The sequence below is a fragment of the Pongo pygmaeus genome, chromosome 18 (genome assembly GCF_028885625.2).
Source record: "Pongo pygmaeus isolate AG05252 chromosome 18, NHGRI_mPonPyg2-v2.0_pri, whole genome shotgun sequence".
In the NCBI taxonomy this organism is placed as follows: domain Eukaryota; kingdom Metazoa; phylum Chordata; class Mammalia; order Primates; family Hominidae; genus Pongo; species Pongo pygmaeus.
In genome coordinates this window covers 33,242,665-33,269,796 of record NC_072391.2, presented here as the reverse complement: position 1 = coordinate 33,269,796, position 27,132 = coordinate 33,242,665, and the positions used below count along the sequence as shown (strand labels likewise).

General features: G+C 52.8%; 2 protein-coding genes across 4 annotated transcripts; one reads left to right on the top strand and one right to left on the bottom strand.

Annotated features, from left to right (window-relative positions):
* Positions 1-7: 7 nt before the first annotated feature.
* RUSF1 (RUS family member 1) lies at positions 8-18,925 on the top strand. Of its 2 annotated transcripts, XM_054453441.2 has the most exons (13): positions 8-372; positions 566-680; positions 7,704-7,749; positions 8,910-8,942; positions 9,028-9,133; positions 11,486-11,587; positions 14,464-14,534; positions 14,613-14,797; positions 14,876-14,933; positions 15,365-15,435; positions 16,072-16,215; positions 16,326-16,403; positions 17,484-18,925. In XM_054453441.2, the coding sequence occupies exons 1-13, from the start codon at positions 73-75 to the stop codon at positions 17,579-17,581; spliced, it is 1,407 nt and encodes a 468-aa protein (XP_054309416.2). In that variant the 5' UTR covers positions 8-72; the 3' UTR covers positions 17,582-18,925. The 2 variants fall into 2 exon arrangements, with proteins under 2 accessions (XP_054309416.2, XP_054309418.2); XM_054453443.2 differs by lacking the exons at positions 14,876-14,933; positions 15,365-15,435 and having other exon boundaries at positions 46-372.
* SLC5A2 (solute carrier family 5 member 2) lies at positions 17,682-25,327 on the bottom strand. 2 transcript variants are annotated; one of them, XM_054453439.2, is made up of 14 exons: positions 25,168-25,327; positions 23,682-23,753; positions 23,503-23,607; positions 22,533-22,697; positions 22,147-22,252; positions 21,025-21,105; positions 20,666-20,895; positions 20,247-20,382; positions 19,924-20,031; positions 19,642-19,792; positions 19,366-19,534; positions 19,076-19,291; positions 18,185-18,311; positions 17,682-18,106 (listed from the first exon to the last, which is right to left on the bottom strand). In XM_054453439.2, the coding sequence occupies exons 1-14, from the start codon at positions 25,312-25,314 to the stop codon at positions 17,880-17,882; spliced, it is 2,040 nt and encodes a 679-aa protein (XP_054309414.2). In that variant the 5' UTR covers positions 25,315-25,327; the 3' UTR covers positions 17,682-17,879. The 2 variants fall into 2 exon arrangements, with proteins under 2 accessions (XP_054309414.2, XP_054309413.2); XM_054453438.2 differs by having other exon boundaries at positions 17,682-18,311.
* Between the last annotated feature and the right edge of the window lie 1,805 nt (positions 25,328-27,132).

Sequence of the window (27,132 nt, the reverse complement as noted above, 5' to 3'; positions counted from 1 at the left end):
TAGCCCAGCCGGAAGTGCTGCCTGTCCTGTCCACCGTGCGGCAGGGGCGGGGCTGGGACCAAGAAGCTCGGCATGGCTGACGACGCGGGTTTGGAGACCTCGCTGTGTTCCGAGCAGTTCGGCTCCGGGGAGGCACGGGGCTGCCGCGTCGCCGCGGACGGTAGCCTGCAGTGGGAGGTCGGGGGCTGGCGCTGGTGGGGGCTCTCCAGGGCCTTCACGGTCAAACCTGAAGGACGAGATTCGGGCGAAGTGGGGGCTCCCGGGGCCCCCTCGCCGCCCCTCTCCGGGCTCCAGGCCGTGTTCCTGCCGCAGGGCTTCCCTGATAGCGTCAGCCCGGACTACTTGCCCTACCAGCTGTGGGATTCCGTGCAGGTCAGCTCGGTCGTCTGGGGCAGGGGACAGTGCAGGCCACCCCTCCCTCCCCAATAATGGACGGGTGACTGAGACTCGGAGCCGGGGAGGGGGCGTCTCACATGCCTCATACACCAAGAACAAGAACAGATGAAGGCACTTAGACCGCCACGCTCCTACGCCCGCTTCTCACCCTACTTGTTTTCTTCTCCAGGCCTTTGCTTCCAGCCTCTCCGGCTCCCTAGCCACCCAGGCAGTCTTGCTGGGCATAGGGGTGGGGAACGCAAAAGCCACTGTTTCAGCTGCCACGGCCACCTGGCTCGTGAAAGGTGAGCTGCACCCCTGGAGCCTCACGTATTGCTGCTCTCAGCCCTGCCTTCGCTGGGCTCTTATGTGTGTGTATGTATGGACTCGTGCCCCATTAGGTAGAATTCAGGCAGGTCTCCCCAGTTATTAGAGCGGTGCTTTGTAACCCAGTCTTCTCACATCTGGAAGACCCTCATCCCACTCACCAGCCTAGCAGCCGCACACCATTCCCCACACAGACTTCTGAGTCTCAATCATCTGGATCCCAAATCCCGTCCCCAACCCTTTATCCCTATTCTCTTTGTGGAAGATTGCATAAGAATGCAATTGACTGAATAAAACTGCCAGCTGCCCAGGATAGGGGAAATTGGTGAGCTCCAGAAAAAAAAGATATAGTTGGTCCTGAGAAGGAGAGAGGAGAGCCTGGAAAGAATGGAAGGTATTGTGTATGTTCTGGGATACCAGATGATGCGGTAAATAATAGAGTGACTATCTGCTGAATGTGTACAGCTTTTAAAAAATTGTTTAAGTAAAAAAAAAATACAGTTTGGTACCGTACCACCCAGAGAGGGAAATAGAACAGAAAAGGGAAATTGTTACATGTTCTACACGAGGAGGCCCCATGGCTTTTGCCACTGTCCTTTGTCTTTCACTACTGCTCCCAGGGGATATTTATTAGGCTGGTGCAAAAGTAATTGCGGGGTTTCTTTGTCGTTAGTGCCATTAAAGGTAATGGAAAACCCGCAATTACATTTGCACCAACCTAATAAATCAGATCTAAGGAAAAGCGCTTTCCATTCGTAGCATCAGTCTGGCCACATCCCTTGTGAGCCTCTCTGGATTTTTTTGAGAAAACAGGAGCCTCCTGTTTACACCTTTACCATTAAGACTGAGAAAACTGGGCCGGGCACGGTGGCTCACGCCTTTAATCCTCGTACTTTGGGAGGCTGAGGCAGCCTGGGCAACATAGGGAGACCCCCATCTCTATTTTTTTTTTTTTTTTTTTGTAAGACTTGTAGTCTCACCGTCACCCAGGCTGGAATGCAGGAGTGCAGTGGCACAGTCTCAGCTCACTGCAGCCTCCTCCTCCCGGGTTCAAGCGATTCTCGTGCCTCAGCCTCCCAAGTAGCTGGGATTACAGGCATGTGCCACCCTGCCCCGCTAATTTTTTGTATTTTTAGTAGAGACAGAGTTTCACCATGTTGGCCAGGCTGGTCTCGAACTCCTGACCTCGGGTGATCCATTCGCCTCAGCTTCCCAAAGTGTTGGGATTATAGGCGTGAGCCACTGCGCCCGGCTTGTTGGCCATATTTTTGGAATGCATTTGGAGCTTGCGTCAGTAGTTGCTGTTTTCATGTGATGTCACCAACATGTTGCCTATACAGATTGAATATCCCTTATCCAAAATGCTTGCAACCAGAAGTGTTTTGGATTTCGGAATTGTTTTTGGATTTTGGAATATTTTCATGTATATAATGAGATTTGTTGGGGATGAGACTCAAGTCTAAACATGAAATTCGTTTATGTTTCATATATACTTTATACACATACCTTAAAGGCAGTTTTATACAATATTTTCAATAGTGTACATGAAACAAAGTTTGTGTTCATTGATCCATCAGAAAGCAAAGATATCACTGTCTCAGCCACACATGGACAATCTGGTTGGTTAACATCCCCATCGTTCCTTCCTGACTCTGAATGTTTATGCTACCAAGAAGCAGTCAGTTTCTTGTACCTATTCACACATAAGTACTTAACAGTATAAAACATGATATACCACTAATACAGTGAGAAATTGTGTGTTCAGGGTAACTAAGCAGCACAGCAGGTCACCAGAACACCTGTATCAGCTTCTGAACCATAGCAGCAGCAACAAAAACGGCAGGCTCTCAGTCTTCAGCTGTTTCGATGAAAAGGTTACCAGATACCATATTTTATTTTTTTAAGGTGAGAAGAAACATTAGAAGCAGTTGAAGGACAGGAAGCGGGTCCTCTAGGGATGAGGAAGTGTTCTACTGGGTGGCTTTTTAAAATGTTTCCTCCAGAGTCATTTGCCTCATTAACTCTGGTTTCTATCTTAGAAGTCTCTCTTGGATTCTATAAACTGCCTGATTTCTTGTTCTGTTATGAATGTATGCTGCTCTAGTGCCTCAATAATCCCCTCCCACATCCTCACCGTGCTGTCTATAGGCACTTTTTCTGTAGTGTTAACAACATCCTCTTCATTGTCACTGTTACCATGATTGCCTTGATTCAGAACTGAAGGAGCCCAGCTCTTCCACACCTGTGGGTATTTCTCATCAGGTGGGATGAGAGACTGAGAAAAGAAATAAGACACAGAGACAAAGTATAGAGAAAGAACAGTGGGCCCAGAGGACCGGCACCAGCACCAGCACCAGTCTCTGAATTCCCTCAGTATTTATTGATTACTATTTTCACTATCTCAGCAAGGGTGATAGTGGGGAGAAGGTCAGCAGGAAAACGTGAGCAAAAGAATCTGTCACAAATAGGTTCAAGGGAAGGTACTGTGCCCGGATGTGCATGTAGGCCAGATTTATGCTTCTCTCCACCTGAACATCTCAGTGTAGCACAGTAGCAGAGCAGCCTTGCCACCAGCATATCTCGCCTAATCCTCCTCAGCACAGACCCTTTACGGGTGTCGGGCTGGGGGACAGTCAGGTCTTTCCCTTCCCATGAGGCCACATCTCAGGCTGTCTCAGTGGGGGGAAGCCTTGGACAATATCCAGGCTTTCTTGGGCAGAGGTCCCTGTGGCTTTCCACAGTGCATTGTGCCCCTGGTTAATCGAGAATGGAGAATGGCAATGACTTTTACCAAGCATACTGCCTGTAAACATATTGTTAACAAGGCACATCCTGCACCGCCCTAGATCCCTTAAACCTTTATTCCATACAGCACATTTCTGTGAGCACAGGGTTGGGGTTAAAGTTACAGATTAACAGCATCTCAAGGCAAAACAATTTTCTTAGTACAGATCAAAATGGAGTTTTTTATGTCCTCCTTTTCTACATACACACAGTAACGGTCTGATCTCTTTCTTTTCCCTACAAGAACAGTTTGTGCTATTTCACCATCGGCTTTTTCTACTGGTGGCATCGTGTCTGCACTCCCAAAAGCTGCGGGTTTTGGAGCATTTCAGATTTTTAGGTTTTTGAATTAGGAATGCTTAACCTTGGCCTGGCGTGGTGGCTCATCTCTGTAATCCCAGCACTTTGGGATTGGGGGGCCAAGGTGGGCGGATCAGTTGAGGTCAGATGCTCAAGACCAGCCTAGCCAACATGGTAAAACACCATCTGTACTAAAAATACAAAGATTAGCCAGGCATGGTGGCACATGCCTGGAATCCCAGCTATTCGGGAAGCAGCGGCAGGAAAATCACTTGAACCCAGGAAATGGAGGTTGCACTGAACCAAGATAGTGCCACTGCACTCCAGCCTGGGCAACAGAGCAGTATCCTGTCTGAAACAAAAAAGGAACGCTCAACCTTTAGCTCAGACAAGTTATTAAGAAAAATCAAGATCACTTTAAAATATGGAAAAAAAAAAAAAAAAAGGCCAGGTGCGGTGGCTCACGCCTATAATCCCAGCACTTTGGGAGGCCAAGGCAGATGGATCACTTGAGGTCAGGAGTTGGACACCACCCTGGCCAACATGGTTTAACCCCATCTCTAACAAAAAACTCAAAAATTGGCCAGGTGTGGTGGCAGGCACCTGTAGTCCAGCCTGGACGACAGACTGAGACCCTGTCTCAAAGAAAAAGGATGAAAAATCTACTTAAAAGGCTTGTTATTAGCCAGGTGCAGTGGCTCACGCCTATGATCCCAGCACTTTGGGAGGCTGAGGCAGGCGGATCACCTGAGGTCAGGAGTTCGAGACCAGCCTGACCAACATGGAGAAACCCCCTCTCTACTAATAATACAAAATTAGCCGGGCATGGTTGTGCGCGCCTGTAATCCCAGCTACTCAGGAGGCTAAGGTAGGAGAATCACTTGAACCTGATAGGCGGAGGTTGTGGTGAGCCAAGATCGCGCCATTGCACTCCAGCCTGGGCAACAAGAGCGAAACTCCATCTAAAAAAATAAATAAATAAAGGCTTGTTATTGATAGTAAAGGAAGCTCTCAGGATTTTACAAGCTCATTTGCATCAAACATGGGAAATTTCTGTGCAGAGCTTCATATGAGAAACTTACTTGGAATTTTTTGATGTGTCATTTTCAGTTACCTATCTCAGTGGAACATGATGCTAATTGTCATGAGTAGCAATAGTAATAAAACTTGTTGCTAATATTTTGGCAATCTACCTTAAGCCACACATTTTGTACGGTTACATGTAATATGTGTCTTGATCTCTGCAGCAGCCATATTAGTTAGCTGCCATTATTCATTTTTTAGATGGAAAAACAGAGACAAAAGTGTGTTTAAGTAACTTGTCCAAGGTCACTTAGGGCCATGATTTTGACCCAGGCAGACTTATTCCTGTGTTCCACTCTTAACTACTACACTCTTTTGCCAGCTAAGAATTTCAAGTGGAGCCAAGTACAATTTGTGGTCAGCTGATTCCTTATTAGGACTCAGATGTTTCTAGATCTTACAGCTTGGCCAATTGTAAATGAGGGAAAAAAAGCAAGTGGGAGTTAAGTTTTCTATTCTAGTGGACAGTATTGACTCAGATGCTGGGGAGTATGTATATCATTTGTTCTGTAAATGCCTCTGATGATCCATGGAAAGGTAGAATAGGCTCCCTTTCTGTCAGGTGGTCCAAGGAGGACATACACCTGAGTGGATACAAGTGTGTAGCCAAAGGGAAGAAAAATAGAGTCTGGGCCGGGCACAGTGGCTCACGCCAATAATCCCAACACTTTGGGAGGCCGAGGCGGGCGGATCACCTGAGGTCAGGAGTTTGAAACTGGCCTGGCCAACATGGTGAAACCCCATCTCTACTAAAAATACAAAAATTAGCCAGGTGTGGTGGCTGGCACAATGATGATTTTGCCAAGAATATAATGTACTTGAAGGGAATAGGTTAAAGTGAGTGATGGGAGGCCCGTAAAACCACCTTGTTAGGCGTTACTTCCAGAGTCAGGACAGAAATGGAGAAACAAAGCAGGCCAGATGGCAGTAGCTTGGACCCATGCTTTCCTTCAGTGAGGTAGCCCCAGCTGATGCTGGCCGTGAGGGAGGGCAGCCCCAGTGTGGCCATGTCTTCAGGTTCTTCCAGAGAAGCTGGAAATCCATATTTTCTTGTAAAATGCCTCAATTTTATTCACCATTCTAATGGGAGCCTCAGTGAAAGGGAATGATCCCTCCCAAAGTCTCAGGATCATTGTGAAGATGAAAAGGCATAGGTATTTCAGGTGTGCACCAGAGCGCTTACTGATTTCCCTCAAGTCCAGGGTGGGCAAGCATGACTCAGTGCCCAAGAAGGCTCTGGAAAGGGGAGAATGCATCTGTTCTCAGTGGAGAATGGGAGGGCTGGCCCGTGTCATTGCATTTATGTTTTGTGGGAAGCTCCCAGCCCTCATTCCCATAACGTAGTGTCCTTTCTCCTACATCCCCACCTCAGGGTCAGTGCCCTCAAGCTCAGACAAGTCCGAATCCTCTCCGCATGGTATCTGTCCTCTCCCATGTCCACTGTATGAGTCCCTCCCAGGTGTCTCGTTCTAAAATATTCTTGCCAGGCTTAATGGGTGCTACTCTCTGCATAATGGATGGTCCAAATTGACAAACTTTTTCTGTAAAGGGCCAGATCTTAATGCTTTGCAGGCTTTATACTCTTAGTTGCAGCAACTCAGTTCTGCCATTGTCTTGCAAAAACAGCTATAGACAATCTGTAAACAAATGGGCATGGCTGCATTCCAGTAATACTTTATTTCCAAAACCAGGGAGTAGAAACAGTTTACTGATCCCTGGTCTAAATCAGTGTTTTCTATACTGATTGTTATCTGCTCTTTGGCTGGATTTTGACCCTGGAATCATCATGGTCACTGTGGTCATGAAGTACCTAGCAGAGAGAGTTGGGTAGCCAGAAAGCATTTGTTGTGCAAACAAAGGTCCCACTGATTCCAGAGACTTCTCTTACTCTGCCCAGCCTAAGGAGGCCTGTCCCTCTGCCGTGCAACCCCAGCTGCAGTTCAAATCTTTTTTTTTTTTTTTTTCCTGAGACTGGGTCTTGCTCTGTCATCCAGGCTGGAGTGCAGTGATAATGATCATAGCTCACTGCAGCGTTGATATCCTGAGTTCAAGCCATCCTTCCGCCTCAGCCTCCCAAGTAGCTGGGACTACAGGCATGCCACCATGCCTGGCTAATTTCTTTCCTACTTTTTGTAGAGATGGGGTCTTGCTGTGTTGCCCAGGCTGGTCTTGAACTCAAGGCCTCAAGCGGTCCCTGGGCCCAAACCCCCTGTAATCCCAAAGTGCTGGGATTATAGGCCTGAGCCACCATACCTGGCCCAAATCCTTTTATTTATTTATCCCATAATAACCATCTGTGAGCCAACTGCCCAGCCTAAGAGCTAGAATAGGTTAGCAATAACCTTTGAATTTCCACTTAAGATTTCCTGCTTTTTTGAATAGTTTTACCAAATGGGTAATATTCCTAAGTGCTATATTGTTTAGTTTTAATTTTAGAGCTTTACAAACTGTGCTGTATGTGGTCTTCATGGGTTATTTTCATGCAAGAGTTTAATAGTAGTATTCATCTATGAATGAATGCCTCTGGGTGAATATACTAGAATTTATGTATTCTGTCAGTCAACATTTGCATTATTCCCAGGTTTTTTGCTGTTATGAACAATTCTGCAAAGAACATTTCTTGTCCATGTCTCCTAGGGGACATATTGAGGAACTGCTATTTGTAGGCACTTCTGACCCCATTATGCAACTATGACTATCTACAACTTCTAGTACCAGGCTGAGTTCCCAAAGGCAGTGACTCAGTGAATTGGCCAATTCAGTGCCAGGGTCTGCCAAGCCCCACAGCTCCCACGCCTCTTCCTTGCTCCTTACCTGTGCCTTCTCTCCCCCAGATTCAACTGGCATGCTGGGCCGCATCGTCTTTGCCTGGTGGAAAGGGTGAGTTTGTCTTCCCGGCCAGCAACTCTGGCAACTCTTCCCAGTGGTGGTAGTAATGATAGTAATAGTATTGCCATTAACTGTGGCTGTAAGGGTTCCATGAGATGATCTATGCAAAGTGCTTAATGCCCGTGGCATCGTACATAATGGCTCAGTAAACACTAGCTACCATTAACAGCTGCAACTGTGCTCCCTGAGCCTCTGTATGTTGTCTCTAATCCTTACAGCAACTCTGTAGGATGGGATTGGATGTGTACATTTCATAAATGTGAAATATACCTGCATGAGGGAAGTTACCTGCCCAAACCATACAGCTTATAACTAGCGAGATGGGATTTGAACCTGAAGCCTGTGCTTTCCATGGTATTGGGCAGTTCACTGGGCTGAACCCTCAACCAGGCCATGTGTTCAGGATCTCGTTATGTGTGTCTGATACCTCTCCCAAGAATGTTCCCATTCGCTCCAGGAGATCTCAAACTGAGACTCGGGCCTAATGCTGCAAATCCTGAGCTGGGCTGGGGCTGCAGTATCTCCTGCCACTGGGACCCTAGAGAAGTCGTTTCCAAGTGTTTGTGCACAGGGCAGGGAGTCACTGTCTGACGAAAAGGGCAGGTGAGGTAGCCATCCATGGTGTTGTGTAACAGAAGTACCCTAGGCCTGAATGTCGGAGCCCGGCTCTCTTAGCCTTTTCCCCAACTCTGCGTGTGATCCAGGGAAATCATATCCCCTATCAGGGCTAGTTGTTTGTAACATGCAGGGTTACACACTCAATGTGATGTTTACTAGTCCAAAACATGCTCACTGGGTACCCTCACTCTAAAGCAAGAAGAAGAACGGAGAGAGGCAGAGGAACCCAGGAAGAGCCTCCCTCCAAGGACGGACAGAGGCTGGGGAGCAGCCACGAGACAATCAGGGTTTTTCCTTGGTAAATCGTGAGTTCATAAGCAGGAGACACTAGGTGATCAGTCAGTCACTGAAGGTCCTCCCAGCTAATGGTGGCATTTTAGGTAGCAGTGACCGGCTGTGGGGACAGATGTCTGTCTGGGGGTGTGGGTTTTCCTGAGCTCTTCAGACTTTACTGTGGTCCAAGACTCCCCACACTGCCCATAGGATGTGTTTCTCCTTAAGTCCAAATTACAACAACCTCTCCTCCCCAACAGGAGCAAACTGGACTGCAATGCCAAGCAGTGGAGGTGAGGAGGGGCGGGGACAGGGGAGGGGAGTCTTCCATTATGAAAGTCTCCTACCTCTGACCTCTAACCTCTGATCCCTCCCCAGGCTTTTTGCGGACATCCTCAATGACGTAGCCATGTTCCTTGAGATTATGGCTCCTGTATACCCAATCTGTTTCACCATGACCGTCTCCACCAGCAACCTGGCCAAGGTAGCCACTTGTGGGGGTACCCATCTGTCTAAGACACCTGCCTTGGTAGTGTGTGAGTTTACCTGGGCTCTGTGTTCAAGCCACTTCAAGAAGAATAAGAAAGTTCAGATGTTTCTACTTGAACCCAACCATCCTTTCTGACCCTCCTCCAGCCAGACAGCATCTAGTGCCCCAGAAAGTGTAAGGCAATGTCTAGAGCCACAGGACTGGGGAGGGAGCTCCGAGCTGAGAACTAGAAGGGGTTGTCCAATGTTGACATTTTGGGACCAGCTTCCTTGACTTCCCTTTGGTTCTTTCAGTACAGTATTTATTGAGTGCCTACTGCATATTTAGCATAGAATGTGGGCCCCCCGTCTTTGAAAGGAAGCCACACATAATTGCACCAGTGTTTGTGGAATTATAGGTACAGGTATTCCAAACGAGAAAGGTAGGTAGGGGCCTGCAAGAGGCTGAGGCGGGGATTCCAGCTTGGTCAGGGAGTGTACGAAGAGCTCCTCCGAGCCTGGGTCCTGAAGATGGAGTTTAAGGTGCAGGGCGGGTGTTCCGGGCAAAAGAAACAGCACAGCTTAAGGTCTGGAGGCGAGGTGGAGATGGAGCACAGACCGTACAGTGAGCTGGGGGACACGCAGGGCTCAGGCACACTCTTCCTCCACGCCGAGCTGTTGCCCGCACAACCCTTGCAGGTTGGTCTCATCCAAATGAGGACACTGAGGCCTGGCGTGGTTCAGTAAAGAGCATATCCTGTCAGAGTTAAGTCCCTGGCCCAGAGGAGAAACTCAAGAAAAAGGAAGACCCATTCCAGGGCCCGTGTGTCAACTTAAAATCACGTTAGGGCCGTGTTTCTCCATAAGTACTAGCATTTGGGGTACAACGGTTCCTTGTGGTAGAGGACATTTAGCTTCCCTAGTTGTAGGCCTAAATGCTACAAGCACCCCTAAACAGGGTAGGAAACTCCAGAGAAAAGCATGGCTGTAGCTGTGGACCGAGGGTTGTGCCATCTGGCTTTTGCTTCAAACTCTGCCTTTGGGACTTCAGTCTTTTCATCTGTCCAGCACGGGAATGGAACAGGGCCATGAGCTTCCCTCTTAGGACCCCTCTCTAGAGTTCCCCTCTCCACAACCTCCATCTCCAGCTGCACCAAGAGAAGCCAGCCTGGCTGTCATCTATGCTGCCGCCACCACCACTGCCACCTCCTCCTCCTCTTCCCCCTTTCCCTTATCTGTCACCTTCAGCTGAACCTTCAGTTCCGTTATTTTTCCCTCCTCAAAATCTCCAGTCCATTCTCTCCTCTGTCTTCCTGTCACCACCTCTCACTGCTGAAAGAGCACCGTTGCTTCCCAGGTAGTCTCCCTGCCGCTCCCCTCTCAGAGCAGCCCAGTGATCCTTTCAAAGAGGAAAGCAATCAGGTCACTCTGCTGTTCCATTGCTCTTAGGGAAAGACCTTCACCAGGCTTGCCAGGCTCTGCGTGGTCAGGTCCCTGCCAGCCACTTCGCCCTCACTTTGTCCCTCGTTCCTCTGGCCTTTGAACAGACTGTTCCTCTGCCTGCATATTAACTTGTTTATTTGTTTATTATCTGTTGATCTATATGCTCCATGAGGGCAGGGCCTGGGTCTGACTTGTATCACAGCACCTAAGTCTATGTCTGGCATCTAAAAGAGCCCTCAGCCAGGGGCGGTGGCTCACGCCTGTAATCCCAGCACTTTGGGAGGTTGGCGTGGGAAGATCTCTTGAGCCCAGGAGTTCCAGGCCCGCCTGGGCAACACAGGGAAACTCTGTCTCTATTCAAAAACTAAGGATAAATAAAAATAGTAATAAGTAAAAGAGCTTTGATGAACTCAGGATGATTGTGGGTGACCAGTGACCCTCCTTGATGAGCTTTATCCTGCGATCTCAGAGGGAGAGATCTGGGCGCCCTGGGAGGTCAGGGCCATCAGCGTAGGTTCCGACAGCTTTAACTGGGGCAGGAGGAGAGTAGAGGAATTACAGGAGGCAGATGTAAGCATGAAGCTGGAAACCAGCCTGAGCCTCCCGCCAGTAATGGGGAGGGTATAGCCCAAGCAGGAGCTGGAGGGCTGGGAGTTCTGGGCTGAGAATGATCTTTGGGCCTCCACCTTGGGGAAGAAAATTGAGCTTCTGTGAGGCCAGTCCCCAAGGTGGTAGTGGCAGGTGGGACTCCACTTTCCTAGAACATCACAGGGAAGTTGAGCCTAGGGGGCATCAAGGTGAGAACTAGATATCAAGGACAGCATTCAGAGTTTGGCCGGGGCCAGGTTTTCTCCAGCTGGTCTGAGTGCCTGTGTTACCAGGACACATGTCTCTGCCAACCTTCTCTCTTCCCCTCCCCACCCAGTGCATCGTGAGTGTTGCTGGTGGGGCCACTCGGGCTGCCCTGACCGTGCACCAGGCTCGGAGGAACAACATGGCTGACGTGTCAGCCAAGGACAGCAGCCAGGTGAGTGCCAGAGCTGGAGGGAGGGCGTGGAGTGGGGTGGGAAGGGGAGAGAAGCCACTTGAGTGCCCTGGAGGGCCCAGGAACACACAGGAAGAAGTGTGGGTGCTCCCTGCTGACTCAAGACACCCAGGCAGGAGTGTCTTGGGCTCTGGTGGCAGCAAGTCCGAGCTGATCTCAGGCCCTGCCCACCACCTGTGTGGCTGAGAGCAAGCCCTCAGCCTTGCCCTCTTCAGACCCCACCGTGCAAGCTGGATGTTCTGATCGCATGAGGCCCCACATGTCAAGGCAATTGGCAAGTCAGAGTTACCCAACATGTGGGGTTGCTGGGTCACTGGCTGGGGCCTCCACTCAGCAGTTTAGCAGGCCTGCTGGCCCAGCCCCCCTACCCACCCCAGGGAGCCTGGAGTTGGGGTAGGGACACCCCTAAGGCTGAACTCTGCATGGATTAGACCTCTACAAACCCCGTGCTGAGTGCTTACGTGCACTGCATCACTTAACTCTCACGCCTGTCATCCTAGCACTTTGGGAGGCCGAGGTGGGAGGATCACTTGAGGCCAGGAGTTTGAAACCAGCCTGGGCAACCCAGTGAGACCCCATCTCTACATAATATATAAAAGAAACTTTAGCTAGGTGTGGTGGTGCACACCTGTAGTCCCAGCCTCGAGCTCAGGAGGTGGAGGCTGCGGTGAGCTATGATCACCCCACTGCACTCCAGCCCAGGTGACAGAGCAAGACCCTGTCTCAAAAACAAACAAACTCTCACACCAACCTTTTGAGGTAGTTACTACTTTATCCCTAGTTTACAGATGAGGAAATTAAGGCCCAGGGAAGTCCCAGAAGTGTGAGATGGTTTTCTTTGACACCGAAGCAATTTAGAAACTGCTGTTCTATGCATTCCTACTTTCTGGCCTTCTCTTCCATTGTTTGGCTCAATAATCTTAACCCAAGCTAATATTTATTAAGCACTAACCATGTGCCAGTATTTCGTTTCTGGGAACTCTTTAAATTCTCACAGTGGGCATGTGTAGTAAATGCTCACGGTTGCCTTAGTACAGATGAAGAAATAAAGCATGGAGAGGTCCCAGCTCCCTGGGGACCCCTGGGGAAGTCCCTTCTCCCAGGATGCTTGGGCTCATTCCACCCATTGTCTCTTCCGAACCTAAGTCCACAGGCTGTTAAGGAGCAAGAAGGAAGCACAGCACAGGCCCCTCACCGCAAGACTCCCAGCTCCATGCCTGGTGTCCCTCTCCTGTTCTCTCGATGGCCCCCAGCCCTACCCCTAACCCCAAGCCGTTTTTCCCAAGACCCCAGGGCTTCCTCGGTCCACAGAGCCAGGGACGTATCCAGGACTAACCTGGGAATGTGTCAGTCCCGCAGCAGACCCCAGCTTTCTGCCAGTGCAGCTTTGCTGTCACTGGATGTGGCCACTGGAAATTACTCTTCTCACCTGGGAGAGAGGAGCTCCTGAACTCCCCAGGTCCCTGGTCCCCAGTTTCCTGCCACACCCACAGCGTTTATTCCCACAGCATACGCCCTTCCCAGGAGGGCTGCGTGAGAACAGCTCTCCCTGGGAGCCCAGTAGTCAGGGGCACCAATCCAGACTCCTCCCTCATGATGAGTTGGGGGCAGGTAGCCTGGGGTCTCTTCCCCTAGGGTGATCTCAATCCAGCCATCAGAGTGTTCTCCTAACATTGATAAACAAGGGAAGAGGTGTGGGTCTTGTTCCTTTTCTTCCCGGATGGTTCCTTGACCCCTTTGCAAATCTATCTGCCAGTTATTGCATACCAAAGGAGCTTGGTGGGAGGGGAGCAGTCAACTTTTTAAAAGCAGTAAATAAAAGTTATTCCAGCTCATGCCTGTTATCCCAGCACTTTGGGAAGCTGAGGTGGGGATTGCTTGTGCCCAGGAGTTCAAGATCAGCCTGGGCAATATAGCAAGACCCATCTTTACCAAAAAATGCAGTAATAATTAGCAGAGGCGTGGTGGTAGGATCACTTGAGCTCAGGAGTTTGAGGTGGCTATGAGTTATGATTGCACCACTGCACTCCAGCCTGGGTGACAGAGTGAGACCCTAGCTCTTTAAAAAAAAAAAAAAGTACACATTAGTGGGTACCTGAGTGTGGGTCTATTCTGGTGACTTCCAAGACAAAGAAGATGTGTTCAATGGTATTCCAAGGGCACCTACCTGGGCAAAAAAGCAACTGATACACATATATGTATTCAGACAGGGTATCACTGTGTCTCCCAGGCTGGAGTACAGTGGTGCAATCATGGTTTAATTTTTTTTTTCTTTTTTGGAAACAGTCTTGCTCGGTTGCCCAGGCTGGAGTGAAGTGGCATGATCTCAGCTCACTGCAACCTCCACCTCCTGGGCTCAAGCATTTCAGCCTCCTGAGTAGCTGGGACTACAGGCAAGCGCCACCATACCCGGCTAGTTTTTTGTATTTTTACAAAAATACAATGGGTCTCACCATGTTGCCCAGGCTGGTCTTGAACTGCTGAGCTCAGGGAATCTGCCCACATCGGCCTCCCAGATTGCTAGGATTACAGGTGCGAGCCACTATGCCCCACCAACTTTTTAATTTTTTTGTAGAAATAGGGTCCCACTATGTTGCCCAGGCTGGTCTCAAGCTCCTGGACTCAAGTGATCTGCCCACCTCAGCCTCCCAAAGTGCTGGTACTACAGGTGTGAGCCACCTCGAGCTGGCATCTTTTAAATGACATTTCACCCACCAAAAACTAAAAATTTACCCACATTGCAGTAGGGAGCCCTGGGAGGTTGTGGAGCAGGGAGGATGGGGTGAAAGGCACTCAGGGGCACTCAGTCTGGCCTGGAGGGGCACCTTCCAACTCCTACTCCCTCTGCCATTTTCCAGGAGACGCTGGTGAACCTGGTGGGGCTCTTGGTCAGCCTCCTGATGCTCCCTCTGGTGTCAGGTTGCCCTGGGTAAGCCGGAAGCAGGGTGAGCAGGAGGGCCCCAGCTGGGCCTCTGCCCACTTCAGCTACCTCACTGTCTCACCCCAGCTTCAGCCTTGGATGTTTCTTCTTCCTCACTGCCCTCCACATCTACGCCAACTACCGCGCGGTCCGAGCCCTGGTCATGGAGACCTTGAACGAAGGCCGGCTCCGGCTGGTCCTGAAGCACTACCTTCAGAGGGGAGAGGTACTCAACCCAACTGCAGCCAATCGCATGGAGCCGCTGTGGACAGGTGACCCTGCCCCTGGTCTCGGGTCCTGTGTCTCAGCCTCTCCCACTGCCTAGGCGTCCTGACCCCAGCTTCCCACAGGTTTCTGGCCAGCTCCGTCTCTATCCCTGGGGGTCCCTTTACACCGCTTGGTCTCCAGGTGAGTGGCCTAGCGTCTCCTGCTCATCACCACTGCCACCCACACTCCCCGCACACACCTCTCACTCCGATTACACACTGGCCTCCCTGGCAAGGCCCTACCTCTCTGTCCTGGGTTCTTCATTGCTGCTGAACAGACATGGGGTTGGTGTGGGTGTGTGAGGAAGGAAAGGGTATATAACATGAAGCAGATGTAAGAGATGTGTTTGATGGGTGAAGGAAGGATGGGCAGATGGGGAAGTTGGATGACTGGATACAGGAAGAAAGGATGGATTTGGTGTATGTGGGTAATGGCTGAGGGAGAGAGGAAGCGAGGGGACCTGAGTGAAGCCTGGATCGTTTCAGTTCACTGTGGGTGGCTGTTCAGTGGCTGGTTGGACGTGCCTGCCTTTGCTGTCCTCCACCCCCACTGCACTGTCCTCTCCCCCACAGTGTCTTTGAGCTGCAGCAGCTGGTTGAGGGGCACCAAGAACCCTACCTCCTCTGCTGGGACCAGTCACGAAGTGAGTGTGCCTCATTCTCCCGGCCTAAGACGCACCCTCCCGGGTCAGCCTCTCATCCCTCCAACCCAGGGCCCCGAGCTCTGGGCAGTTTGGAGGCTGCCTGTTCTGGGGGTTGCTCTAGACCGTTCAAATTACAGCTGCATGCCCCAGTGAAATTCACTTCACCACTTTGTAAAACAGAGCTAACAGTACCTGCCTTATTCCCTGTGGTGTTTTTATGAGGGTCAAATAATGTGACTGCAAAGCTACATTGCAGCACTCTTAGGAAGGCTATGACCTTTGCTGTCCCTGGGAAACCACCCTTCTGTCCATCCTGGGTTGCCTCTTCGGTAAACAAGTCCTTGAGTGTGTTGGTCTGCTGGTTGAGTGTGAAAAGGTACTTATTCTCACTAGCCATTAAAGAAATGCAAAATAGACCCAGCCCAGTGAGCTACTGTGAAATTGTATTTGGAAATTGGTCAGTTTGGCCCGAACATTGGGGAGCAACAGGAGATGAATTGGAAAGGAAAGGGTGAGGTGCTGGCCTTCCATGCCAGGCCAAGGTCTCAGGGCAGACAGGGGAAGCAGGGTGATGGGATAGAAGGGGTTTGGGAGGTGGCCCTTTCCTGATACCAGTCTGTCTCTGGGTCCCTCCAGACCAGGTACAGGTAGTTCTGAACCAGAAGGCAGGCCCCAAGACCATCCTAAGGGCCGCCACACATGGGCTGATGCTTGGGGCCCTGCAGGGAGATGGACCCCTTCCAGCAGAGCTGGAGGAGCTGAGGAACCGGGTGCAGGCAGGTAAGTGCCTCACGATCTAGACTGCTGATGCCTCAGGGTGGGGAGGAGAGAGGACAAACTCTGTCCTGCTGGAGGACACAGAGCTTCTGGTTCTGCACCCCCGTACCCAGGTCCTAAGAAAGAGAGCTGGGTCATCGTCAAGGAGACACACGAAGTGTTGGACATGCTGTTCCCAAAGTTCTTGAAAGGTAACATCCCTCAGCCCATGGCTGCTTGGCCCCTGAAGCCTTGTCCCTGGGGGCCCCACCTTCCCCCACTCCCACCCTTCCCCCTGAAAGGTAAAAGACTTGGGTTCTTGGGCCTGGTACAGAGGCTAACACCTATGATTCTAGCGCCTTGGGAGGCCTAAGTGGGCAGATTGCTTGAGACCCTGCCTGGGCAACATGGCAAAACCTTGTCTCTACAAAAAAAAATACAAAAATTAGCCACGTGTGGTTCTGCTCTTGTGGTTGCAGCTACTCAGGAGGCTGAGGTGGGAGGATCACCTGAACTGGGGGAGGTCGAGGCTACAGTGAGCCATGATTGTACCAGCCTGGGTGACAGAGCAAGACCCTCTCTCAAAAAAAAAAAAAAAAAAAAGACTGCTGGGCACAGTGGCTCACACCTGTAATCCCAGCACTTTGGGAGGCCAAGGCAGGCAGATACTTGAGCTCAGGAGTTCAAGGCCAGCCTGGGCAACATGGTGAAACCCTGTCTCTACCAAAAATATAAAAAAATTAGCTGTGCATAGTGATGCACGCCTGTGGGACTGTCAGGAGGCTGAGATGGGAGGATCACTTGAGCCTAGGAGGCAGAGGTTGCAGTGAGCCCAGATTGTGCCACTGTACCCCAGCCTGGGTGACAGAGACCCCATCTCAAAAAAAAAAAAAAAAAAAAGGGTTCTCCCTGCAATCCTAAGTTTGGGACTCAGTTGCTCAGTTTCCCTGTTTATAGGACGGAGAGCTTAGAATGGTCTTTGAAGTGCTATCAGTGTAGACAGTCTGTGTAATCCCAGTTGGCAGGTAGGAAATGGGAGGATGGAGCGGGGAGGCCCTCACATTGGCTGATGAGGATGTTTTGTCTGGCGCCTGTTCCATCCCAGCGTTCTTCTGTGTGCCATTTCAATGAATTCTTGCCGCAGCCAGGTGTGGTTTCAGCCTCATTTTATGCCATACTCACCCAGCAGAGGCAGTGGGAGCCCCAGTAGTGCACAAAGCCTGCACCCAGCCTGTGCCTCTCCTTACCCTTGTCCCCAGCATTCCCGGCAGCACCCCATGATCTTTCCCCAGGACTGCAGGATGCCGGCTGGAAGACCGAGAAGCACCAGCTAGAGGTGGATGAGTGGAGGGCCACATGGCTTCTGTCTCCCGAAAAGAAGGTCTTGTGAGCAGCCGAGACAGATGCCCAAGCCCAGGGCAGGAACCTGGAGCAAGGACACTTTGGCCACAGCAGGACGGGGAAAGGCAGCTTTATTTTTCCTTAGGGCAACTGCAGCGGGTGGGCCAGGCCCTCATGGGAAGTGACTGCCAATCAGATGCAGTGGGCCCCAGGCAGAGGAAGGCCGGGAGAAGGGGAGCCAGGACCTTCTAACCCCACTGCCCCTTCCCCTTTTCTGGGGAGCACCGCAGGCTCCTCACCCCCACTTCCTGTGAGGCTGTGGCTTATGGTATCCAACACAGTTGGTCTTAGGCATAGAAGCCCCAGAGGAACACAGCCACTGCCATCATGAGCAGGGCATTGAGGTTGACCACACGGGCCCAGCTCGGGTCCTCGCTGATGTCCTCCAGCCGCCTGGCTGCTGCCGCTGCCTCCTCCTGGGCAAGGGGCGGAGGACTGCCCACCCCACCTCTGCTCATTCCACAAAACCAGAGCAGGCACTGGCGGAAGAGGCTTGGGGCTGGGGCCTGGGGCTCTGAGGGAAATTGAGGCCCTGTAGTTAGTTTGCGGGAACTCAGCTCCTCCAGCCCCACCTCCCGGCATGGTGCCCTACCATTTGTCTCCATGGCACGCTCTGGGCACCCATTCTGTACAGGGAGTGAGGAGCCTTCCTGCTCATCAGCATCCAGGTCCTCCCGTTCCTCCTTGCTGTGCCGGAGACTGAAGACCAGGCGGTGGAGCTGGGGAGGGTGGGAGCACGGACGAGGTGGGAGTTCTGTCCCCCTACGCCCAGCTCCTAAAGTCTTGCACACCAGCTCGTCACTGCCTGCCCTACCCACCTCTGTCCAGTCTACACACCCAGCCCAGGCTCAACTCATGCCAACTCCACCCTCCATGGCTGCCCTGTGCCCTCGGGATAAACCCCGAGCCCCTGAGCTTGTGTTTTAAGCCGTTGGCCTTGCTCCCCCAGCTTTATCAGCTCAGGTCTGTCTACACCCAGATGGTAGCGCTTGTGACACTGGCCTGGCAGTCCTGCTCACAGTGTTCTGTGCCTGTATGCTCCCACCCTTCCTCCTGCTGCTGCGGAAATCCGGCTATCCTTCTACACCCAGATCTCTTGTCCTGTCCTCACCCCACCCTGCCACCATCAGCCCTGCCGGGAGCCACCTGCCCTTTGGCAACAAAACCAAACCTTTTTTTGGGCGTTCAAGATGGTATTGTGCCCCACAAGTCAGATACTGTGTTTTGAGTCCCAAAGGCCATGCCAAGGATTGGCTTTGGGAGGCTTTAATCACCAACCCATCAACATCAAGCCTCCCCCAGGCCGGTTCAAATAAATGTATTTAAATAAAAATTCTTGCTCTGCAATTGCAACTGCAGCTGGACCGCTAGCCCATTCCCAACCCTCAGTCTAGAAATTCAGGTCCTCCCCGCTGGGCACTCCAGGAAGCAGAGGGCAGGTGCTGCGTCCCACAGTGCTTGCTTGGGGTACCCGGCCACTCACGTGCTTGCGGGGGATGGGCGCGGTGCACAGGGAGACCATGAGGGTGAGGAGGCCAGAGCAGAAGAACAGCACGATGGCAAAGTAGAGGTAGTGCACGCCGCAGAGGAAAGCCGGGCACGCCGAGGGCTGCACACAGCTGCCCGAGCCGAAGGAGAACTCGGGAATCAGGCGTGCCAGGCCCATCAGCAGGCCCCCGATGAGTCCCCAGAAGGCGCCCTAAGAAGGAAACAGGTCAGCCTGTTCAGGATGTGCAAGCCCAGCCTTGCCGTCACCACGCGCGTGCCGCTCACCTGCTCGTTAACGCGCGGCACGAAGAGCGCCAGCACGAAGACGGCGGACACGGGCGGAGCCAGGTAGCTGGAGACTGCCTGGATGTAATCGAAGAGCTGCCCGCCCTGTGCCGCCTGCACCACGGGAAGCCAGGCCACCGACACTACCACGATGAACACCACCCAGAGCCTGCGGCGGAGACCGTCGGATCGAACCCGGACCCTAGGCTCCTCTGCAGGTGCGCAAGCCCCCGCCCCGGGCTGATCCGTTGGGGAGGAGGGGAGTCCAGGTCGCACCGTCCCACCAGCAGCAGCTCGCGGTCGCCGGCGCGTGGCCGCAGGCGCGTGTAGATGTCCATGGTGAAGAGTGTGCTGCTGCTGTTGAAGATGGAGGCCAGCGAGGACATGAGCGCGGCCAGCATGACCGCCAGCATGAGTCCGCGCAGACCTGTGGGTCGACGGCAGCTGTGAGGCTGGGGCCACTGGGGGTCCAGGGCGGCTGCAGCTGCACGAGGGACGACCCCTCCCAGCAGCGGGCTCCGCAGCGAGCTTGCGCCTGTGGCCCGGGGCTGCCCTCACCGTTGGGCATGAGCTTCACGACGAGCCGCGGGTAGGCGATGTTGGAGCAGCCCACTTCCGTGCCGCACACGTGCCTGCACACCTCAGGCACCACGCACGCCACCTCGTCTGCCAGAAAGAGGCCACCGCGCGGCTAGGACGGGGCCTGGTCTGGGAATCCCAGGAGGTGGGGACTGGGAATCCTAGCAGAGTAGGCGTGCGACCCCCGGAGGGAGGCGGGACTCTGCGCCCAAACTCCTGAGTCTTAGGAAGGTGACGGAACTGGGCGACGGGCGCCCGGTCGCTGGCACAGGAAAGGGGCGGGGCGGGGACGCGGACGTTACCTGGGTACAGAATGCGGCTGATCATGCCTGGCATGACCATGAGAAACATGGGCGTCAGCTTCAGGTACCCACACAGGATGCAGCCTGCCTTGATGTGGGTCAGGCTCTTCCCGGCCAGGCAGCGCTGCACGATGACCTACGGGAGGGGCGTTCAGCTGCCCGCTTGCGGGCCTCCCCTTGGCCCAGCCCCGCGCCCCGTTCCGCTCTAATATGTGCCCCGCCTCTGGCTCGTGAGTGCCCCAAGTTCAGCTGCACGCTTGGAGCAGATGGAGCCTTCTGTCTGGTTCAGCACCAACCTGAGGGGTTCCCGCCCCTCAGACCGCGCCTTAGACCGTTGTGGGGAAGGCGGGGAAGGACTCAGGTTCCGCCCGTCTCGGCTCCGCCCCGGCCTCACTGCGGGCGCAGCCCTATACCCGCACCTGGTCGCTGCACCAGTACCAGCCCGAGACGATCGTGAGTCCCAGGAGCAGCGCAGGCCACGGCAGATCCCCGGTCACGGGGTGCCGGAGCAGGTGGTAGGAGTCGGGCCGGGGTCGATAGCAGAAGCTGGAGATGTTTCCCACGGCTGGATCCTCGGACACCGTCAGCGAAGTCGCTGCTCCCAGGTATTTGTCGAAGAGACCCGAATACCCGCCCACCTCGTGGAAGGCTGCCGGGCAAGGCCGTCAGGGGACCCTCCTTAGGACCCTCAGACCGGAGACGCGCAACGGCCCCGCCCGCAGGCCGAGAGCTCCGCGACCACGCCCTCCGCGCCCCTCCCTGGTAGGCGAGCCCCTACCGTAACCCATGAGGATGCAGGCGCCCCCCAGAATGACGAAGGTCTGTACCGTGTCCGTGTACATCAGCGCGGCCAGCCCTCCTGCAACAGGCCGGGGTCAGGGGACAGCCCAGTTGTTTATGTTACAGGCTGGCCTTAGCAATAAGGTGTCTTTGTGGGAATTTGAAAGAGTTCCCCTTCCTGGAGAATAAATTTCAAAACGATAGCCTATTCTCGGGGCTCATGCACGCAGGCACCAACAAGCAGGGCTTGGCGGGCAGAGTGTGGCTGAGTTTTAGGGCCAGGCGCCTACTTGCAGGACCCCCACTAGCAGCCCCCTCTAGGCCCCAGTTTTGTTTTTGTTTTTGTTTTTGAGATGGAGTCTTGCCCTGTAGCCCAGGCTGGAGTGCAATGGTGGATCTCAGCTGGCTGCAACCTCCGCCTCCCCAGTTCAAGCAATTCTCCTGCCTCAGCCTCCCGAGTAGCTGGGATTACAGGCGCAGGCCACATCCAGCTAATTTTTTGTATCTTTAGTAGAGACGGGGTTTCACCATGTTGGCCAGGCTGGTCTCAAACTCCTGACCGCGTGATCCGCCCGCCTCGGCCTCCCAAAGTGCTGGGATTACAGGCGTGAGCCACCGCTCCCAGCCGGCCCCATTTTTTTCTGCGTCATCATAGGAGAGGGTGATTCTCTAAGGTCCAATACTCAGTTCTGTTCCTTCTGGAGGTGGGTCCCCTCAAGCGGGCCTTGGCACCAAGCCCTGCCCACTCTGGTCCGCATCTGACCTCAGGCCCCACCCCAGGTCCCTCTGAACCATACTGGGTTTGGCCAGAGGTCTTGGAGACTCATCAGGTGCACTCTCCCAAGTGTTCAAAGCAGGCAAGAGCTGCTAAATCTTCCTTTTCTCACAGTCCTCACTCAAGCCCAGCATGGCTTTCTCTCTGAACTTCCAGTCAAAATCCAAGAGACAGTGGAAAGAGAGGAAGCCTTTGCTCTCCAAAGATTTAGTTCCTTCTCCTGCTTGGACCACACCACACTTCCAGACCTCTCCAGCTTGCTTTCCTCTGGCGGCTCCCTAAACCCTGGCCACAGCTGGCAGCAGTGTCCCAGGCCCACTCCCTTTCCTAAGCCCTTGCTGGCACCTGTCACCGTGTAAATCATGGTGATGCCCAGAAGCGCGATGACGGAGGCATAGATGTTCCAGCCCAGAGCCTGCTGGATGAATACAGCTCCGGAGAACATGTCCACCTTGGGGGAGGAGCAAGTGCCAGGTCAGGACCCAGGGCAGTGTCCCCAGCCCACCTCCTGCCCAGGCCATGCCCTACTAGCCTCAAAGCTTCCCTCCATTTTTCCAGGTCCCAGCACTGGACCTGGCTGGTGCCCTGGAGACATTCATTGCAGGCTCTGCCTCCATCATCATAACCCTCGCAGTGGTTTCTCCTAGGTCTCACGCCCTCCAGGGTTCTCTAGAGACCCCACTCGAGCCCCGCCCTTCTAGGGCCCAGTCGCATCTGCCACAGGCACTCACTGAGATCTTGGTGAAGATGTACAGGAAAAGGGAGAGCACAGACAGGTAGAGGCGGATGCGGCGGCCGCCGAAGCGCTTGCGCAGGTACTGTGGCATCGTGATGACCCCCGCTGTCAGGTATACAGGTGCAAACAGCCAGCCCAGTAGTAGCACCACGAAGAGCGCCTACGGGGGTCAGTACTGCCGCTGAGGATGGCTTTGCCCTCATCCCTGAGGATCTGACCTCTTCGTGAAGGTGCTACTCCAAGCAAGTGGCCCTGGGAAGGGCCACATCTGGGGCCCAGAGGACAATTGCAGGCAATGGCTCCGGGGCCCTGGGCACCAAGGAACAGAGCTGACACCCTCCTGGGCTCTTAACTGGAGCCCTCCTTGTCTCCCCAGACTATCACTTCTGGCCTGTTTTTCCCAATGTTGTCCCTATGATCATCTAGGTATGAACCCCAGCATAGACCCCTCAGACTGACCTGAGCCAAAGCCACCCAAACCTTGTGTCCCTCAAAGATCAGCTCAGCAGTCTCCTCCTCCAGGAAGCCCTGAGCTCAAAGCCCAATCTCCCCTCCAACAGGAGCCTCAGTCCCAGAGCTTTGTCTCTGCTCCTCACTTCTGCAAAGGGCTTTAACTTGGCCCCAAATTCCTCACAGACCACAGCTTCAGAGCACATCTGAGCAGGTGCTTCCCTGGCTTTGAGGCTGCTCACCCCACTCAGAGAGGAATAAATGGAAGCCCCCAGAGGCAGTGGCTGGTGCAGGCTGGCTCACATGGCAAGTCAGGAGCAGGACCAACAGTGGTCACCCCTGCACCCCTCTGCTTCCTGGCTGGATGTATGACCTCCACTCCCAGCCCAGCCACACCCCACAGTTGGGAAGTCCCACTGCCAGTCTCATTCCCCCTTTCCTGGAGTTTCCCCAAGGTGTGACCCTTCCAGGTGTTCTCACTGGGGGTGGGGTTATTGGAAAAATGAGGGCCTCACATTCCACTCGAATCCAGCAACAGCCAAGCCACTTGCAGCGCCAGTCCCTGCCAGGCCCACAAAGTGGCCACTGCCGATGTTGCTGGCGAAGAGAGAGGCCCCAACCTGGGTGGCCAGAAGAGGGAGTGAGCAGGGCTGCTTCTCCAGGCCCCTCCCGTTCCCAGCCCAGCCCATCTCACCGGCCACCACACCATGCTGCGTCCTGCCAGGAAGTAGCCGCCCACAGTGCCTCTGTTGGTTCTGCACATGGACTGGGAGACAGAGGCGGGGGAGACCTGGGTTTGGGGCACAGCCTTGGACCTCATCAGCCACCTCAACACATTCCTCAGCCTTGTTTCTGGCTGAAGATTAACGAGCCAAGTTTCCCTGATCGTTTGCACTCCCACCCCCAACTCCTCCCAGACACTCAGGGCAATCCAGGCTCTAATCCCAGTGTCCAATTCCCCCAGTTTTTTCACATATTATTTCTTTTTCTTTCTTTTTTTTTTTTTTTTTTTCGTTTTTTGAGACAGAGTCTTGCTCTTGTTGCCCAGGCTGGAGTGCAGTGGTGTGATTTCGGCTCACTGCAACCTCCACCTCCCAGGTTCAAGCAATTCTCATGCCTCAGCCTCCAAAGTAGCTGGGATTATAGGCACGCGCCACTACACCCAGCTTTGTGTGTGTGTGTATGGGTGTGGGTGTGTGTGTGTGTGTATGTGTGTATTTTAGTAGAGACAGGGTTTCACCATGTTGGCCAGGCTGGTCTTGAACTCCCGGCCTCAAGCAATTCACCTGCCTCGGCCTCCCGAAGTACTGAGGCATGAACCACCGCACCCAGCCCCACATCTGTCTTTCTTTTTAGAGACAAGGTCTCGCTCTGTCTCCTAGGCTGGAGTGCAGTGACATGATCATAGTTCACTGCAGCCTTGAACTCCTGGGCTCAAGCAATCTTCCCACCTTGGCCTCCGAGTAGTTGTGACTACAGGCACACACACCACCATGCCTGACTAATTTTTCCTTTCTTTCTTTTTTTTCTTTTTTCTTTTTCAGAAACAAGGTCTCATCCAGGCACAGTGGCTGACACCTGTAACCCCAGCACTTTGGGAGGCAGAGGCAGAAGGATTGCTTGAGCCTAAGAGTTCAAGACTAGCCTGGGCAACATGGTGAGACCCCTCTCTATTTAAAAGTAAATAATTTTCAAAATAAATTTTTTAAATAAAAAAGAGATGTGGTTTCACCATGTTGGCCAGTCTGGTCTCAAACTCCTGGCCTCAGTGATCCCCCTGCCTTGGCCTCCCAAAGTGCTGGGATTACAGGTGTGAGCCGCTTGTCCCATCCCAACTCCCCAGGATTTATTGTGTGTAGATTTGGCTTGACCTTCCTGGGGACTTTGAATATTTTCTGCTGGTCAGCCACAATGCGGTCAGGGGAATGAGACCCCATTTAGAATGTCGACCCTGATGAAAATCCATGGACCCCTTCAGCTAGCATAGTCCCAAAGTGGGAAGACAAGGAAGGAATGTTGGCTGGGCCTCCCTGAGAACCTCCAAAGACCTGCTTGCCCCCAGGCCTAGGTTTCTCCTTCAAAGATCCAAGCATCATTCTCCCACCTAGGGTCCCCCTGAGACTTTTCCCCCAGGCCCCCGAAGCCAGCAGCCACCAGCAGCACACCCCCCAACTTCTCACCCACAAGCCAACGCCAATGACCAGCAGGAAATATGCAGCAATGACTAGGATGTCGGCAGGATTGTCAATCAGGGCTCTCTGGGCCCCCAGCTCTGGTGCCGAGCCTGCCTCTGTGTGCTCCTCCATTCTCCCCAGGATCTGCCCCATCCGGGAACCAGCCCCTGGATTCCCCCAGGGGAAGGATTAATGGTTACCTCAGGGGCACTGAGCCGACAAGTCCCCCAGGCCTCGTTCCCGCTCCCCAGCTTTGTTTAGCTGAATCAGGTCATATCAAGGCTGAAGGCTGGTCCTGGGGAGCTGGGCCCTTCTAAGTTCAAGAGCACTCCTTCCTGGGCCTTAGCCTCCGCCCTCTCCCCTGTGCTCCAGGCTCAAAATCACCTCTTTTACTCCCAAAAAATGCATCGCTTCCTTCTTAGCTAAGCCAACATCCCTGGATTTAACTAATCCAGAGGAATCATTTTCAAATCCAAGTCTGACAGGGTCACTCGCCCTCCTGAGGAACCCTCCATAGCTCTTAGTACAAGCTCTTCAGCCTGATTTCCAACCCTGGCCATGCCCCAGTTCCCGCTCATCCTTCCCCCTGCTTCTGCAAACCAAATCTACAGGAAATCAGAAATCCTTTCCCGCTCCTTTAACCTACCCAGCCCAGATTTTTGCTTTTTGCTTTTTTTGACCAGATATTTTTATCCCCACCAAATCCTTGCACAAACTGTGTCTTCTGTTTAGAGCACTTCCCTGTCTCCCAAATGGCCAACTCCTACTCAGCTTTCAGTACCCAGTCTGTGTCACCTCTTCAAAAACTTCTCTGACATTTCTGATGCAGTTCTGAGCACACTGTGTGGCCCTTGCCTGGGTCCAGGTCTGTCTTCCCAACAAACTAGAGTCTCCTCAAGAGCAGGACTGGCTGGGTGTGGGGGCTCATGCCTGTAATCCTAGCACTTTGGGAGGCTGCAGCGGGAGGATCACTTGAGCTCAGGAGTTTGAAACCAGCCTGGGCAGCGGAGTGAGACCTTGTCTCTTAAAAAATAAATAAATAAAAATTAAGAAGAGCAGGACTGATCTGATTCATCCCTGGAGTCTCATTGCTCAGCACAGGACTGGATTCAAGAAGGGAGAGGCTGGTTAATATCTGTATGTCTACCTTTCTAGAAGAATTGACCAGACTTGGATGTCAGGAGACAGTCGAAGGAATGTCCTGCCTGATTATGGCAGCGATGGTCATCCTGGAGATGGAGAACAGAGAAAAATGCTTTGAGTGTTTGGATATGATATGACAGTGTTTGGATATGATATGACAGAGTGTTTGAGTGTTTGGATATGATATGACAGAGTTTGGATGAAGGAGTACCTTAGTTTGTGTTCCTCTAAAAGGAGACCCTGAGATGAGAATTTGTGTGCAACAACTTTCCTGAGGAGGTGATTCCAGTATGGACTGTGAAGGTGTAGGGAAGAGAAATGCAACAAGGAGAAAAGCCAACAAAGCATGTGTTTCTTTGTTTTGAGACAGGGTCTTGCTGTGTCGCCAAGGCTGGAGTACAGTGGTGTGATCACAGCTCACTGCAGCCTCGACCTCCTGGGCTCAAGGGATCCTCCCACCTCAGCTTCCCAAATAGCTGGAACCACAGGCACGCCACAACACTCGGCTAATTTTTGTATTTTTTATAGAGATGGGGTTTCACTATGTTGCCCAGGCTGGTCTCAAAATCCTGAGCCAAACTGCCTCAGTCTCCCAAAGTGCTGGGATTACAGGTGTGAGCCACCACGCCTGGCGTAAGGGTGTGTCATTTATCAGGTTACCACCAAGAGCAGTTGGAGCCTCATCCCAAAAAGGACACTCTGAGACACTGTGAAGAACACCCCATAGCAATGTTCCTTTAGGGGCAAGGTGGTTGCGGTATTTATTACCTGATTTGTGTCTGTCACTGGCTAAAAGCTGCAGAAATGCCCACACACACTTCAGGCCTG